Raw genomic sequence first — 14,553 nt, forward strand, 5'->3', positions numbered from 1 at the left:
GGACCAGGGGAGGCTGGGAGTCCTGCAGAGGAAGCAGGCTCCCAGGAATGGCGGGGCAGAGCGCCTGGAGGCCGAGCTTCCCGAAGACCCGAGGCTGCCAACAGCACTTTCCGGCCCGCAGCTGCTGGAATGCTGCTGGTGCCTGAGTCTCAGACCAGCTTAGGCAGTGACTGCGTGTTCCTCTCCCATCCTATGTGGCAGGAAGGTGCATTTGTGTTGGAGCAGGGCTCAAGGGGTGGTTCCAGTAAGACCTAGAGTTGGAGCAAGCTTGGAAGCGAGACCCCCGTTGTCTGTAGAGGTGGGTGGTGTTGCAAATGGGATTCTCCAGATCAGGCAGGTGGCAAAGAGAGGAAATTGGGAGAAGGCATCGGTCAGAACGAGGAGTGGGGAGCTGTCCTCATCAGCCCCTCCTCTCTTCCCCAGTCAGCCTTCCCACTTGGGTAGTCCTTCAGGGCAGGAAGTGCTTCTAATTTCAGGGAAATTATTTACCTGAGACCTATGGAGCAAGAAACCATTAGAACCCCTCTTAGGCGGACTCCAAGTCTCAGACCACTTGGGCAAGGTCAGACAGCCAGGAGGTGGTAGAGCTGTGTCTCAGACACAAGTCTTGGGTGCTGAGTGCTAAGCTCTTCTCATTAAAACCCAGATGTTCCCGACGGAGCAGATGCTGGGAGCCCTTAGTGCAGACGAAGGCTGGCAGCATTGCCAGGAGTGGCAGGGCAGGTGGATGAGCACGGAGATGCCACGCGGGCACTAGGACCAAGTGGATGGGGCTTCTCGGGCAGCCACCCCTCCCGGCCTGCTGCAGCCACCACTGGGACTGCTGCAGTGGTGGCTGCAGTTCCCTCCGGCGCCGAGACTGCTGGGCTTCAGGACAGCTGTCCACACCCCAGCTCTCATTTCCTTTCTTTCCTTGTCTGCTTTTCCCAGTTGCTTTCCCTTTTTTCCCTGCCTCTCCAGTAAATGAGAAAAAGGTGAGACAGCAGAGAACACAGGGAAACTTTCTCTAATTTTGCCGTTTCAAGAGAGAGAAGTTGCCCCCCCCCCACCTCTTTACATTTCCTGCCGTTTCTCATCTTTTCCTCCCCCACTTTGTTCGTGGGCCTCATGGGTGGCTGTGCTTTACTTCCCCTCCCTCTGTGTAGTACCCTGGTGGGTACAGAGCAGGCAGAAGCTCTTGGCCACTGGCTGCGTCCCTGGTCATCCTTCTCTTTCCCCTCCATGGCCCCTCGTGTGCTCAGAGCTGCCTCAGCTCACCGCTACTGAGGGTTGCCTAGAAGAGTTTTGGGTCAGGCAGATCCCAGGACCGCCGTCCACCAGGTGGGGATCACAGTGTTCTTTCTGGCTTTGGTTTGTCTAACAAGAATAAACGCTCTTCGAAATGCTTTACATATGTAATCCATCTAGCCCTCAAAGATGCTACAAGGTTAGTGCTGTCGTCCACGTTTCACAGATGAATGAACTCAGGGGCAGAACAGAGGCACAGAGAGTAAGTGGCAGAGCTGGGATTCAAACCCCAGTAGCCTGGCTTCTGAGTCTACACAGTCTTAGTCATGCTCAGTCAGTGGCAATGGTTTTCATTAGTGGGTCATTTTCCCTGCTCTGCACCCAGTCCGGAGAAAATGTCCCCACTCCCACTGACTGGAAATGCTGCCTTTCTGCCTGACTCCACACCTCCCTCCTTCTCCCGCCAGATGCCGGTGCAGCTGACGACAGCCCTGCGTGTGGTGGGCACCAGCCTATTTGCCCTGGCGGTGCTGGGTGGCATCCTGGCAGCTTATGTGACAGGCTACCAGTTCATTCACACAGAAAAGCACTATCTGTCCTTTGGCCTGTACGGCGCCATCCTGGGCCTGCACCTGCTCATCCAGAGCCTGTTTGCCTTCCTGGAGCACCGGCGCATGCGGCGGGCAGGTCGGCCACTGAAACTGCCGGCCCCGTCGCGGCGCTCCGTGGCACTCTGCATTGCCGCCTACCAGGAGGACCCCGACTATCTGCGCAAGTGCCTGCGCTCAGCCCAGCGCATCGCCTTCCCTGACCTCAAGGTGGTCATGGTGGTGGATGGCAATCGCCAGGAGGACGCCTACATGCTGGACATCTTCCATGAGGTGCTAGGTGGCACTGAGCAAGCTGGCTTCTTTGTGTGGCGCAGCAACTTCCATGAGGCGGGTGAGGGGGAGACGGAGGCCAGCCTTCAGGAGGGCATGGACCGTGTGCGGGATGTGGTGCGAACCAGCACCTTCTCCTGCATCATGCAGAAATGGGGAGGCAAGCGAGAGGTCATGTACACGGCTTTCAAGGCTCTTGGCGATTCAGTGGACTACATCCAGGTAAGAGCACCTTTATCAGGAACATGGGGCTGTGTGGATGTGTCCGGCCAGCTGGGCAAACTGGGCAGGGATTGTAGGTCCGGCTAAGGTCCCTTGTGTTGTGTACTTCCTTCCTCTGACCTTCACAAGGCAACGAGGCATCTGCTGCTCTGAACAGCAGTCCTGGGTCATAAAGACCTGGGATGGAATCCTGGTTCTTCTGTTGCTTAGCTCTGTGACTTAGGGCAGGCCTCTGGACTGGTATCCCAGTACTAACAAGAGCTAACAAGCGGGTGGCACTTAATTCATACCACACACCATTCAAGGCACTTCATACATACTTTTTTTTTTTTAAGATTTTATTTATCTGTCAGAGAGAGAGTGCAAGCACAAGTGGGGGGGGGGTGGCAGGCACAGGGAGAAGAAGGCTCTCCACTGAGCAAGAAGCCCAACACGGGACTCGATCCCAGGACCCCAGAATCATGACCCAAGCCGAAGACAGAGGCTTAACCCACTGAGCCACCCAGGCATCCCTCCATATTAGTTCTTTTAACCCTCATAATACTCCTAGAAGATAAATACTGTATTTCCACTCATAGAAGGTAAACCTGAAGCACTGAGAAGTGAAGTAACTTGCCTACTGTCACACAGCAGTAAGGTGCAGAGATGGGATCTGAGCCTAGGCAGTCTGCCCATATCCACTGTGCTATACTGCTTCACCACTGGTAACGTGGGCTTGAATTAAGCACTCAACTATTGTTTTAGTTATGGGCCAGAGAGCCCTACTCTACCCAGTGTCAAATTTGTGTTTGTGAAGCGGGAGGGACACAGCAGTGACTCAGCCCCCAGCCTAATTCTGTAGCTGTCATGGCAGGGCTAGGACGCTGAGCAGATCCTGCCCAGCTTCCGGTCAAAAAAGTCATTGACACCAGGCTGGAAATTTTATTAGGTTGACACAGTTAACACAGCTCCCAATTTTCAAATAACAAAATCTAAAAAGAATTGATGTAAAGCTCACACACTTAAGTACCAAGTAAAAACTGCACCCAGAACCCCAAATTTCCAGTCCATTTCATGTCCATTTCTCTGTTGCATTCCTTCTCCGCACATACCAGAGGGTTTGCCCATCACTTGAATGAATAGCGGCTGTCGTGGCAGCCCGCCTGTGTACCAGCTCAGTCTTGCTGAGGGCATGTTGCGTATACCAATATTGAGATGTTCTGTACTATACCCACCTAAAATTAGCTTGCCACAGATGTTTTGGTTTTGGCTTTTTTGAAAGTTGCATCCTCAAATGAATTGGTACATTGACCTTTTTCTGTCTTCCTAAGGCCAGGGACCTCCTTGGCCTTGTAGGGAGGGATGTTGAGGCATTTCATTCTGCAGTTCATCTAGGGTCACGGGGCCTCTGAAGTTTCCTGGAGACTCAGAAGGCACAGGAAAAGCCCTTGAGCCCTGGCACATGCTCAAGCCACAGGGACTTTGTTGTCTACTCCCTTGTACCACAGAATTCCCAAAACCTGCCACACATCTTCCTTTACTGATCATTTCCTGTGGATTCATTCTGGTGGATGAGCAAATAGGCTCACACACCTGAGCCAGCCTCTATGGCTCTGGGCTCACTGTCTGGGGCAGCCTGGGCTTCAGGCCTGTTTGGTGGACTTCAGCCTGTCTTCCAACAGCCCTGCTACAGGTGTGTCTTTATCTCTGAGGGAGATTGCCCTGCTTCAGCCAATGGGGAAACCCAGGCAGCCAAGAGCTCTAACTTGCCTAACCCTGCTCTGTTCCGAAGACCTTGGAGTGAAGGGAGCTGAGCAGCATGAAGAACGGGTTAGGGTCAGGGGAGGAAGTAGCCCTGAGACCGGCAGCACTGGAAAGCCTGGGCTGTTAGCCGAAGAGGCTCTGGGAGTCTGGCCTGAGGCTCTCCAGGTACCTTCTCCCAAGGTGTGTTGGTGAGAAGGTAGGCAAGAACAGGTGTGGTGGCTCTGCCTGGATCCCCTTCAGCCTTTTGCTGCTTGTCTGTGGCCACGTCTTCCAGCATGGCAAGAGAAATCTCGGCAGGAATGGGGTGTGGGGGGAGCCCTCTTCCTGCAGGCATTAGCAACTTTACTAAAAGGATTTTAGGCTTTTGCAAAGCCAGGTTTCGGCTCATCGGTGGGTACTGTTCTTCGCTCTGTTGTTCTGCCAGTGATTATCTGGGATCTCTGGATCATCTCAGTTATTTTCTAGAAAATAGAAAAGGAGCCAGCCACCAGGATAAGTACTCATAGCTCAGGTTCAACTAATAATGGAGCCACCTGTTAGACCATGAGCCTCCCTAGGGAAGGCGGACAAGTGGGCAGGATTTGATCTAGGCTCTGGTTGGAGGCAGCTGTTGCCAGCCTCTATGCTCATCCAGAGTAAATCCACGTGTCACATCAGGATGGCGAAGTGGTTTCAGGTGCCAGACTCAGGCTCCTGAGAATCCAGGTGAGAGCAGCCCTTGGATATACTGTGCCCTGATCTTATAGAGACTTGGCCAAAGGAGCACAGAAGGCCTTGCAGACATATTGCAGGGGGTGGGGGGACCTATGACTGGGTAGATACATTCTCCACTTGCACTGCAGGTTGTCCAGGAGACCAGAGGCTAAAACTGGGAAGACCATGTTAATCTATGAGCGTGCTTTAGGCAAGAGCCATTTCTTGGCCTAACCTGGAGTGTCTGCTGGCCCAGGTCTAGCCACTGTACCTGACATCTGATTTCAACACATACCTCCTTTTCTTCCAGGGAAATGTTATGAGTCCATTTTTGTGGAGCCTGGCTCTATAGAGGCTAAAAACTTGCCCAGTGCTAAGCATTTCTCCCTGACACCGAGTCTCCACGGTTTCTCTCTCAGCCTAGTAGTGGCTGTCAAGCCTGTTTTCTCAACTCTCCTTTTCCTTGCATTTTGTGATTCGTCTCACCTCTTCTATTTAGCATAGATCTCTTTGCTAGTGGCTGGAAGTGAATCCTATCCAAAGTGGTTATATCCTGGAAGCAGTGAGCAGCATGCGGCATACATAGGCTAGAGGTCAAAATGGGCTGACCACGTACTCCCTCTACAGGTGTGTGACTCTGACACTGTGCTGGATCCAGCCTGCACCATCGAGATGCTTCGAGTCCTGGAGGAGGACCCCCAAGTAGGGGGAGTTGGAGGAGATGTCCAAGTAAGAAGTAACCAGGGATTCCTGCGGGTGGGGCCTAGACTCTGCTTCCTAATCCAATGGATATGCCTGGGAAATGAGCATCTTGACTACCTAGTGTTTTGGAGAGGGGGTGTGTGTGTGTGTGTGTGTCTGTCTGTCTTGGGGCGGTAGGGTGGGGGTGGTTCTTTTTTGATAGTTTTCACAGTATCAAAGAGCTCACTTGGTACCCAATCCCTTTTCTGGTCTTTTTCAACCTGAGGAAAAAGAAAATCACTGAACAGGTATGTGTAGAGAGCCCAGGCTGCTGGGAGGGGCTCGGTATTCTGAGGCTACTGACCATGGAGGGTGCCTCTTGGCGGTGCTGCAAAAAGCACCTCCCCAGCTGGACCCTTGAGAAACCTCATTCTTAAGGAAGTTGCACGGAATGGGTAGAACAAGGCAGTATGGTAAGATTAAGGGGCCAGATCTCCTTCCAGAGGATCCTGCTGGTAACACACCAGGTCTTCCTGAGAAGCTTTCCAGCTGCAGAAGGGTCAGGACAGACGGTGGGCGGGGATGCTGTGCATCCTTCTCAAGCCCTTCTCTCTGGCACCACAGGCTATTTCCTGAGATTGAAGGTGGCCCTGACTGCTAGAACCACTTCCCTGGGACAGTCAGTGCAGATGGCAGTGAGGTATGGGGGAGAGTGACGGTACGGCTGCCTCCTCCGAGCCTCAGGTTTTCCAGCTCTGGCTGGGTTAGGACTCATGGCCAGGTATTTAAGCAATGGGGTACAGAACTCAAGGTAAGGGAGGCCTCATGGCCTCTGGTGTCTGTCTCCCGGGACGCAAGTCCTCAGGCGAGGAGGCCCAGCATCTCTGGTTCCCTTGCAGATCCTCAACAAGTATGACTCGTGGATCTCCTTCCTGAGCAGTGTGCGGTACTGGATGGCCTTCAATGTGGAGCGGGCCTGCCAGTCCTACTTTGGCTGTGTGCAGTGTATTAGTGGGCCCTTGGGCATGTACCGCAACAGCCTCCTCCAGCAATTCTTGGAGGACTGGTACCATCAGAAATTCCTAGGCAGCAAGTGCAGCTTCGGAGATGACCGCCACCTCACCAACCGAGTCCTGAGCCTCGGCTACCGGACTAAGTATACAGCGCGCTCCAAGTGCCTCACAGAGACTCCCACTAAGTACCTCCGGTGGCTCAACCAGCAGACCCGCTGGAGCAAGTCTTACTTCCGGGAGTGGCTCTACAACTCTCTCTGGTTCCATAAGCACCACCTCTGGATGACCTACGAATCAGTGGTCACAGGTTTCTTCCCCTTCTTCCTCATTGCCACAGTCATACAGCTTTTCTACCGAGGCCGCATCTGGAATATTCTCCTCTTCCTGCTGACAGTGCAGCTGGTGGGCATTATCAAGGCTACCTATGCCTGCTTCCTTCGGGGCAATGCAGAAATGATCTTCATGTCCCTCTATTCCCTTCTCTATATGTCCAGCCTCCTGCCAGCCAAGATCTTTGCCATTGCTACCATCAACAAGTCTGGCTGGGGCACTTCTGGCCGAAAAACCATCGTGGTGAACTTCATTGGCCTCATCCCTGTGTCCATCTGGGTGGCGGTCCTTCTAGGGGGCCTGGCCTATACAGCTTATTGCCAGGATCTGTTCAGTGAGACGGAGCTAGCCTTCCTGGTTTCTGGGGCCATCCTGTACGGCTGCTACTGGGTGGCCCTCCTCATGTTGTATCTGGCCATAATTGCCCGGCGATGTGGGAAGAAGCCAGAGCAGTATAGCTTAGCTTTTGCGGAGGTGTGATACAGCCCCCAAGCAGAGTGGGAAAAGTGCAATGGGTAAGGGAGGGAAGGGGAATGGAAGAGAAAAGATGGGGTGGGAGGGAGGAGGGAGTGCTGTTTTAGTTTATTAACGGTCCAAAGGGCAAATCTGAAGTGCAAAGAACAGTGACTGTACTATATGGTCTGGGGCAGTTCTGCTTACAGGAGGCAACACCATTCCAGCTCAGGGGGCAGAGACTTGTTTTCATGCCACAAACATCTGCTTGCCTCTGCATGCATGGTGGACTCTGGGAAAGATTCCACTTCCTCCCCCAGGATCCAAAGGGAATGCAGAAGTGTGCTAAACCAATTAGTTCCAAACAGTGGCAACTTCTGATAGGTAAGTGACAGCCTGTGGCAAGGGGTTTTCTTAGACCATCTGAACACAACCAGAGGTGGTGGAAGAACGCCTAGGAGATCTGGACCAGGTAGTAATGTGTCCCCTACCCCCACCCCCACATCTAGCTATCAATGCAATAAGATTGTGCCTGAGATACAAGGCCCAGAAGCCTGATCTTTGGGCATCAGAAAACAGGGTCCAGGAATGGTGCTTTATTATGTGATATACTCCATTCCACATCTCAACATCCCAAGGATGAGCCAAACTAGCAGGGAGTTAGCACTGAACTGCTTTTGAGTGTGTATATATATCTATGTTAAAAATGAAAGTCTGCCAGGAACAAAGATTGGTGGTGGTGCTAAAGGCCAGGGGCTATATGGAGGCCTTGAGCCGAATGTATCTCACCTGGAAAGTGCCCGACATCTAGATGAGCTTGTCTGTGATCTCTGAGGGGAGAGGAAATGTTTTGGTCATCTATCAGAAGGTGAAACCCCAACATGCTCAGAAAGGAAGTGAGGACTCAGGTACTTCACCCTGTATATTCACCCTGAATTCCTCTCTCAAACTCCACTCTGAGTCTAAGACAGCCTCCTCCCTTTGCTTTCTTCGAGGTGATGCAGTCACCTCTTCCACCCTCTTTCTCACTGGTAAGTTTTTCAAGGTGGCAACTGAGGTAGAGCCTGGGCTCTCATAGGCCCCTCTGCCAAGGGCAACCCTGTCCTCAGCAGGTGGGGAAAAAACAATTAGGAGCCTCTGACCAAATTAACTGCAATCTTGGAACTGCTTGGACAGATCCCTTAGCAGCTGGCTAAGCATGCACGACTTTCAGGCTACAGTTCTTGACAATCATCTCCAATGAAAAGCTTTTCAGTGTTCCCTAAGTGAAGCCTCAAATCCAAGCTGGTCATCTTTGAGACGGTCCATTCTCCTCAGTGGCTTCTCCAGGGAACTCTTACAGCCAAGTTGTGGATAGTCATTATTGCACTTGCTTGCTTCTTTCCAGAAACCAAACCCAGAGATGGAATTGGTTCCTAAATCCTAAGGTTCTTCATTTCTCTCTCATGCCCCTTGAAGCTTTTATTTTCTTATGCTTTTGGGGAGTGAGGGAAGGCATTTTCTAGAGGCTTGCAATCCAGAGACTATTCTCAGCCCTTGGGTTTGAAACCTGGGATCTTGACTAAGCCTTTGACTTCGGGGATGCTTGCTTGCACGCGTGCCTGCTCGCACTCTCCAAATGTCCATTCTCAGCAGGGCCTGCTAAACCCTCAGAACCAGCATTAAGGTAGGCAGTAGAGGGGGCAAGCCTCTAGTGTGCCCAGGTGCTTCCTACAAAGGAACAAAGTGTGCTCTGAGCCACAGACTGGCAAACCCTGGTGCTTTTCTTTCATCTCCCATGAACACAAGGGTTTTCCAGGTGCGGCCAACATCGCTGTATCACACAGACCTCGAGCTTCTGGTAAGACTGCTGGTTGGTACTGGGCCCAACCCAGGAAAGCTGGGAAGAGGCAGCAGGCATTTGCTAAAGGCAGTTGTTCCAGGCTCTTCCGTGTTTTTGCTGGCCAAATAAACTATTTTGAGCACTACAATGGAGGAAATCCGGTCAGCCAACTGCAGAGCTCAGACTTCACTAAGGGCTTGTTTTTCTTCAGCTTTTACTTGAAGGTTAAGGTAGGACAGACTCCTGGATGGAGAACTCCTGGTTGTCCTACCATCAACTCTGCCTTGCACTGTGGTTATCAACTTTGCTCAAATCAAGAGTAGGCAGGTACAAGTAGTGGGCTCACAACGTTTGACCTCGACTGGTTTTTCTAAGTTATTTTGTACATTTTTCAGCAGCGAAACCAAACTGGGTCTTCAGCTTTATCCCCGTTTCTTGCAAGGGAAGAGCCTTTATACAACTGGACACATTTTGGTTTTTCCTCATTGAGAATTTTAACCCTTTTGTATTCTTTCTACAATAATTTGTAAACGTATTTATTTTTACTTTTTTTTTTTTTTTTTTTTTTTACTTTTCAGGTCAAATATTTTATACTGCACTTATTTGTCAAAATAAAGATTCTCACATAATGCTGGTTATCTCTGAACTACTTCCTCCTTGTAACTTAAACTGGGTTTATTCCAGTTTCAAAAGAGGTACTTGTGATAGAAATAGTTTTGTCAAGATAGTTGGCAGTGGAACTCAAACATGTAGTCACAGCTGCCTCTGGACCTGGGGCATACAGCAGGCCCACCTTGTTGATAACTGCACAACCTCTGGTGGCTGAACTTTTTTTTATTGTTGAGGATGGGCAAGGTCTCTGGTGAAATCACTGGCAGATGAATGAGTCCTAGGTAAGGTTAAAAGTCAACGCTTGCTTCCTGCTTGAGTGACAGCATTTTACCTGGCAGATAACACAGGACTGTGGCCAAGCTGAAACAATGAAAAGCAGTGGGTAAAACTCCTTTCCTATGGGAACAGGTAAGGAAATGGAGTGACATCGGCAGCCCTCTCATCCCATTTATTAAAGAAACGGTAAGAAAAGATACAAGCAGGAAAAACACCAACCATCCTTTCACGTCAGGCTGAACGAAGCACAGTGATTTCTCCCCTTTATCCCCCCAACCCCCCACCCCAATTCCCATATTCCCATCCACGTCAGTTTAAATTTTGAGGTTCTTTGATTGGGAGTACTAGTGGAGAGGGAGTTAGTTAGATGAGCAGTGGAGCCTTGATTCTGGCCTCCTCTAAGTCCCAGGAGAAGGAAGCTGCAGGCCCAATCAAGCAGAAATTGTATTTGGTGGGTCTCTGAAGTGGTTGCCCACCTCCCTGTTCTGTGTTCAAGCCCCCAGGGAAAAGTATGGCAGTAGAGGATGACCAGGTCCAAGCTGCCCAGGTCAGAGCTGCTGAAGCATGGTCCGTTCACCAATGCAACAATCCTAGAGAGCAGTGAGCTGATTCTCCAGTGGTGAGCAGGGAACTACATATGAAGTGGGACCTGCAGGCCAATGTATCCCTGAGGAAAAGTCCACATGAACAATTCAAGAAACTAGTAAGAAACAAGGGGCAAAAAGCTGTGGGACAAAAGCACAGCAGGCTTCTGGAGGGCTGGAGATCCTTTCTGTCAAGGTCAGGATCATTCCCACCTGCCGTAGTCCATCTCCCACATAAAACATTTCACCTTCAGTCAAGAAAGAAGCAGAGGAAAAAAGATGGCTCATCCGAACTTGAGCCCCAGCTATGTACTTCAGAGTGTAGCTCCACATCTACCCTTTTACTTACAACACGGCCCCTGCCCAGAACCATGGTGCTTGAAAACCAAAGCGGTCCTGGAGAGAAAACAGTGTTTAAGGGGGTAACATTCCATTTGGGTACATTGCAGCCATTGGACCCCCTGGTCTGGGGAAAGCAGCTGGGTTTGTGCCAGGTAGGCTCCCCACTCTAGGAAACGGGACCAAAGTCTTGCTTACAGGGCCATTCATCCTTGGAAAGGAAGCTGGGTTTAGACCCAGGGTCCCAGTTGGCCTTGCAAAAGGAGCTGGGTTGATACCCACAGGGCCTGCTGGAGAAGAGCCCAAGGGCCCAGGAGCTGACCTGGGGAAAGTAACCTGACCAGGGCCTAATGGGCCAGTAGACCTTGGGAAGGCAGCTGGACTTGGACCCTGCAAGCCACTGGCCCTTGGGAAGTTAGCTGGGTTGGGGCCTAGTGGCCCAGAGGTTCTTGGGAAAATTGCTGGACTTGAGCCCTGGAGGCCAGCAGACCTCTGGAAGGTAGCTGGATTTGAAGCCAATGTGCCAGAGGACTGAGAGAAGGCAGCTGGATTCAGTCCCCCTGAACCTGTCCCCCTTGGAAAGGGATTGGCATTTACCCCCATGGGCCCAGCTGGCCTTGAAAAATGAGCTGAGTTAGGACCTATGGGGCCAGGAGCCCTGGACATGGGAGACGGATTTGGCCCTGGAAGGCCAATTCCCCGAGAGCCAGGACCCGAGTTTGGGCCTATGGGGCCAGGTACTCTTGCCATAGAAGATGGGCTTGTGCCCATGTTTCCAGAAGCCTGTGAGAAAGCAGCTGAATTCGCTCCTAGAAGACCCGCTGCTCTTAGAATGGGGGCAAGATCTAGGCCTTGAGGTCCAGCCATTCTTAAGTTAAGACCAGATCCTGTGCCCAGGAGGCCACCCGCTCTGGTGTCCACATTAGGGCCTGGGCCCAGGCCACCTGCCCTTGGGTTGGGTCCAAGGCCTGGACCCAGGCCACTTGCTCTTGGGCTAGGCCCAAGGCCTGGGCCTGGAAACATACCCGATCTCGGGGCAGGGTTTGTACCAACAAAGCCTGACCTCAGATTGGGACTTGGTCCTGGTCCCAGGCCAACGGGCCTTGGATTAGGAGGACCATTCCCAGAAGTCAACAGGACACCTGCTCTCAGGTTGGGCCCAGATCCTGGGCCCATAGGGCCGCCACTTCTGGGGTCAGGACCCGTTCCCAGGAGACCACCTGACCTTGGGTTGGACATAGGACCTGGCCCTGGGAGACCCCCTAACCTTGGGTTAGACAGAGGCCCTGGGCCTGGAAGGCCCCCTGCCCTAGGGTTTAGAGATGGCCCTGGGCCTGGGCCCAAGAGGCCACCAGGCCTTGGGAAAGAAACTGCACCTGCACCAGTGGGATTCATCCCTCTTGGAAAAGAAGCCATGCCCGGGTCACGAGCACCAGCAGGGAAAGGTGCTGGATTTGAAGCCAATGAGCCTGATGAAGTTGGAAAAGGCGATGGGTTCCTTGGAAATGGGGCCAGATTTCCACCAAGAGAACCAGATGCCATAAGGAAGGGATCAGAATTCATGCCCAGCGGGTGGCCTGTGTTCAAAACAGGACCCCCCTGTGGTCCCAGGGAACTGTCGAGCCGTCCTCGAGGTGGCAACTGAGCACGAGTCCAAGGAGTTGGCCGCTCTCTAGGGAAAATCCGGGGTTCTTTCATACTTTCTTGGGGACGTTGGTGATAATGGGCTTGGGGCGAGTTTTGAAAAGGATCTTGTTTTTGATGAGTGCTGTCACCAGGTACCGGGTGCCAGTTTTGCAGCCAAGCTCATCACAGTCCTGCTCCCCAGGAGTGTGTTTGACAAGGACGGCAAAAGGTTTCTCCAGATGGATGATTTTTCCATACAGGATATGATGCCCCACGATCAGCACAGGGATTCCCTTTGGCAGAACAAGAATGAAATGCCTGAGGTTCAGGGCAAGGTCATAACACTCAGGTGCCTTCTAGAGATGCTCTTGGCAAGCAATGCTGGCACCTCTACTCCCTGGTTTGGCTCTACCACTCCTTAAGAGCCACATCAGACAACCACCCTTGTGCCCTTTTACTCTTTCTAGCCCCAGGTGAGAGAATTCCCACTTTTTAAAACTGTGACTTTTCCAGATTCCCCAAAGCTAAATTTCCCTGCTATTGCAGGAGTCGGGGGAGAACACGCAGAGAGCTTAGATTAGCTAGACCTCGAATAACAAACCTGAGGGCAGTCCTCACTCTGGGTCCTGGGAGCACCACCTTGGTGTAGCTTGCTTTCCTGAGGCATTAGGCAGGGAAAGAAAAGTCCCCTCACCTCAGTGGTGTAATGTAGGTCTCCCAGGAGGTTTCCAGCTAATCCAGTGCTGTAGCGAGCCTCGATCTCCCCCTGTAGTTCCATCAGCACCCATTCTGCCAGGCCTCCAGCCCCAGCACTGCAAGCAAAGGGCTGGCGGTTACAATATTTTTGAGGGGTGAAGGATGAATAGTGTCCTACACCACCATTCAAGGCCCAAAGGAACTCTTTGTGGAGCACAAGTTCTTGGGAAATTAGGAGTGCTAGGCACCGAACTACAGAAGAAATGCAAGGATGTGTGCAAGATGCACCTGAGGACCCCGATTCTTCCAGGAAAATGTCAAACCTACATAACCCTAATCATTCAAACTGAACAAAATAGTCTCAAAATGTACTCACCTGGAAATAACAATTTGCACCATGAGCTTTCCGTCTTTAAAAAGCAACTGAAAGTAAGCTGTAGAGGAAAAAAAAATTTAGGATAATAATAATAATAGTAGCTAATATTTATCATGTGCTGTGTGTGAGGCATTTTTCTAAGTACTTAGATTTTATTTCATTCCCCTAACAATGCTATAAGCTATTAATATTTCTGAATTGACATTGTATTTACAACATTGCTTAAGATCACCAAGGGTCAACAATGGTCTGCAAAGTTGGTATTATAATTATGTTCAAGGTCATGTACTTACTAGTCAACGAGCCAGAATTTGAACCCAAAACATACACTATCGCCCACACTACTGACCACTATGCTAACTTGCATTTCTCAAGAATGTTCTATTTTCTATTCTGCATATTTCTAAAAAAACTAAAAAATTCACTTAGATTTTACTTTTCCCTTTGGTGATACAAAATATGAACTTTGTGTCTAACAATCTGGTTATATTTCAAGGTTCAAAGGAATTCCTTTAACAAAAGCCAAGAAATGAAAAAGTCCTTCAGGCAACTTTGGTGAATGGTAAGCGGATACCTAACATGACACTCACCATACGCTTTGACCATCTTTCACAGAGGTATACCCCGACAATCAACTTTCATTTTATGCAACAGTACCACCTGGTGGCAAGTTTGCGGTACTCTAGAAGAATGGGTTAAAATGAGTATTTTTTGCCTGTGACAACTGGCTTCACTTGTCTTTCTAGGAACGATAGATCCACAGGGGACTGAGGAGATGGGGGATCTAAACTACACGTTCTGTATAAGTCTTTCCAATAAATCGATGGAACTTGGTGGAAACTTATTAGTCCAGTGTTTACCAACTGTAGTACTGTATGTTAATAGGTATAATTGTTCTCAAGCTTAGCAAACATTGGATTAAAAAGTTAAACAGGTTTCTTCACTGATATGTTAACCTTCATTTTGGGTCTCCAGGGGA

The 14,553-nt window shown here is 50.7% G+C and overlaps 3 protein-coding genes across 11 annotated transcripts in view; 1 reads left to right on the forward strand and 2 right to left on the reverse strand.

Moving 5' to 3' along the window:
- The window catches only part of CHTF8 (chromosome transmission fidelity factor 8), a 73,006-nt gene that overhangs the window by 52,185 nt on the left and 6,268 nt on the right, over positions 1-14,553 (reverse strand). For 2 of the 8 annotated variants that reach the window (XM_040633515.1, XM_008702413.2), the window contains exons 2-4: positions 13,575-13,632; positions 13,197-13,314; positions 12,571-12,795 (exon numbers count right to left, since the gene is read on the reverse strand). In XM_040633515.1, the coding sequence (XP_040489449.1) occupies positions 12,571-12,795; positions 13,197-13,314; positions 13,575-13,597 (366 nt within the window). In that variant the 5' untranslated portion in view covers positions 13,598-13,632. Of the gene's footprint in view, positions 1-3,237; positions 4,535-8,032; positions 8,074-9,611; positions 10,038-12,570; positions 12,796-13,196; positions 13,329-13,574; positions 13,633-14,553 lie in introns of those variants that run through there. The other 6 variants (XM_040633516.1, XM_040633512.1, XM_040633511.1 and 3 more) reach the window with 6 other exon arrangements.
- HAS3 (hyaluronan synthase 3) lies at positions 1,695-10,807 on the forward strand. 2 transcript variants are annotated; one of them, XM_008702412.2, is made up of 3 exons: positions 1,695-2,330; positions 5,394-5,495; positions 6,347-10,807. In XM_008702412.2, the coding sequence occupies exons 1-3, from the start codon at positions 1,695-1,697 to the stop codon at positions 7,268-7,270; spliced, it is 1,662 nt and encodes a 553-aa protein (XP_008700634.2). In that variant the 3' UTR covers positions 7,271-10,807. The 2 variants fall into 2 exon arrangements, with proteins under 2 accessions (XP_008700634.2, XP_040489441.1); XM_040633507.1 differs by having other exon boundaries at positions 10,450-10,807.
- Positions 10,111-12,574, reverse strand: DERPC (DERPC proline and glycine rich nuclear protein). The gene has a single exon (XM_040633508.1). The coding sequence runs from the start codon at positions 12,572-12,574 to the stop codon at positions 10,952-10,954; it is 1,623 nt and encodes a 540-aa protein (XP_040489442.1). The 3' UTR covers positions 10,111-10,951.

Source organism: Ursus maritimus, unplaced genomic scaffold (genome assembly GCF_017311325.1).
Source record: "Ursus maritimus isolate PB19 unplaced genomic scaffold, ASM1731132v1 scaffold_19, whole genome shotgun sequence".
Lineage (NCBI taxonomy): Eukaryota > Metazoa > Chordata > Mammalia > Carnivora > Ursidae > Ursus > Ursus maritimus.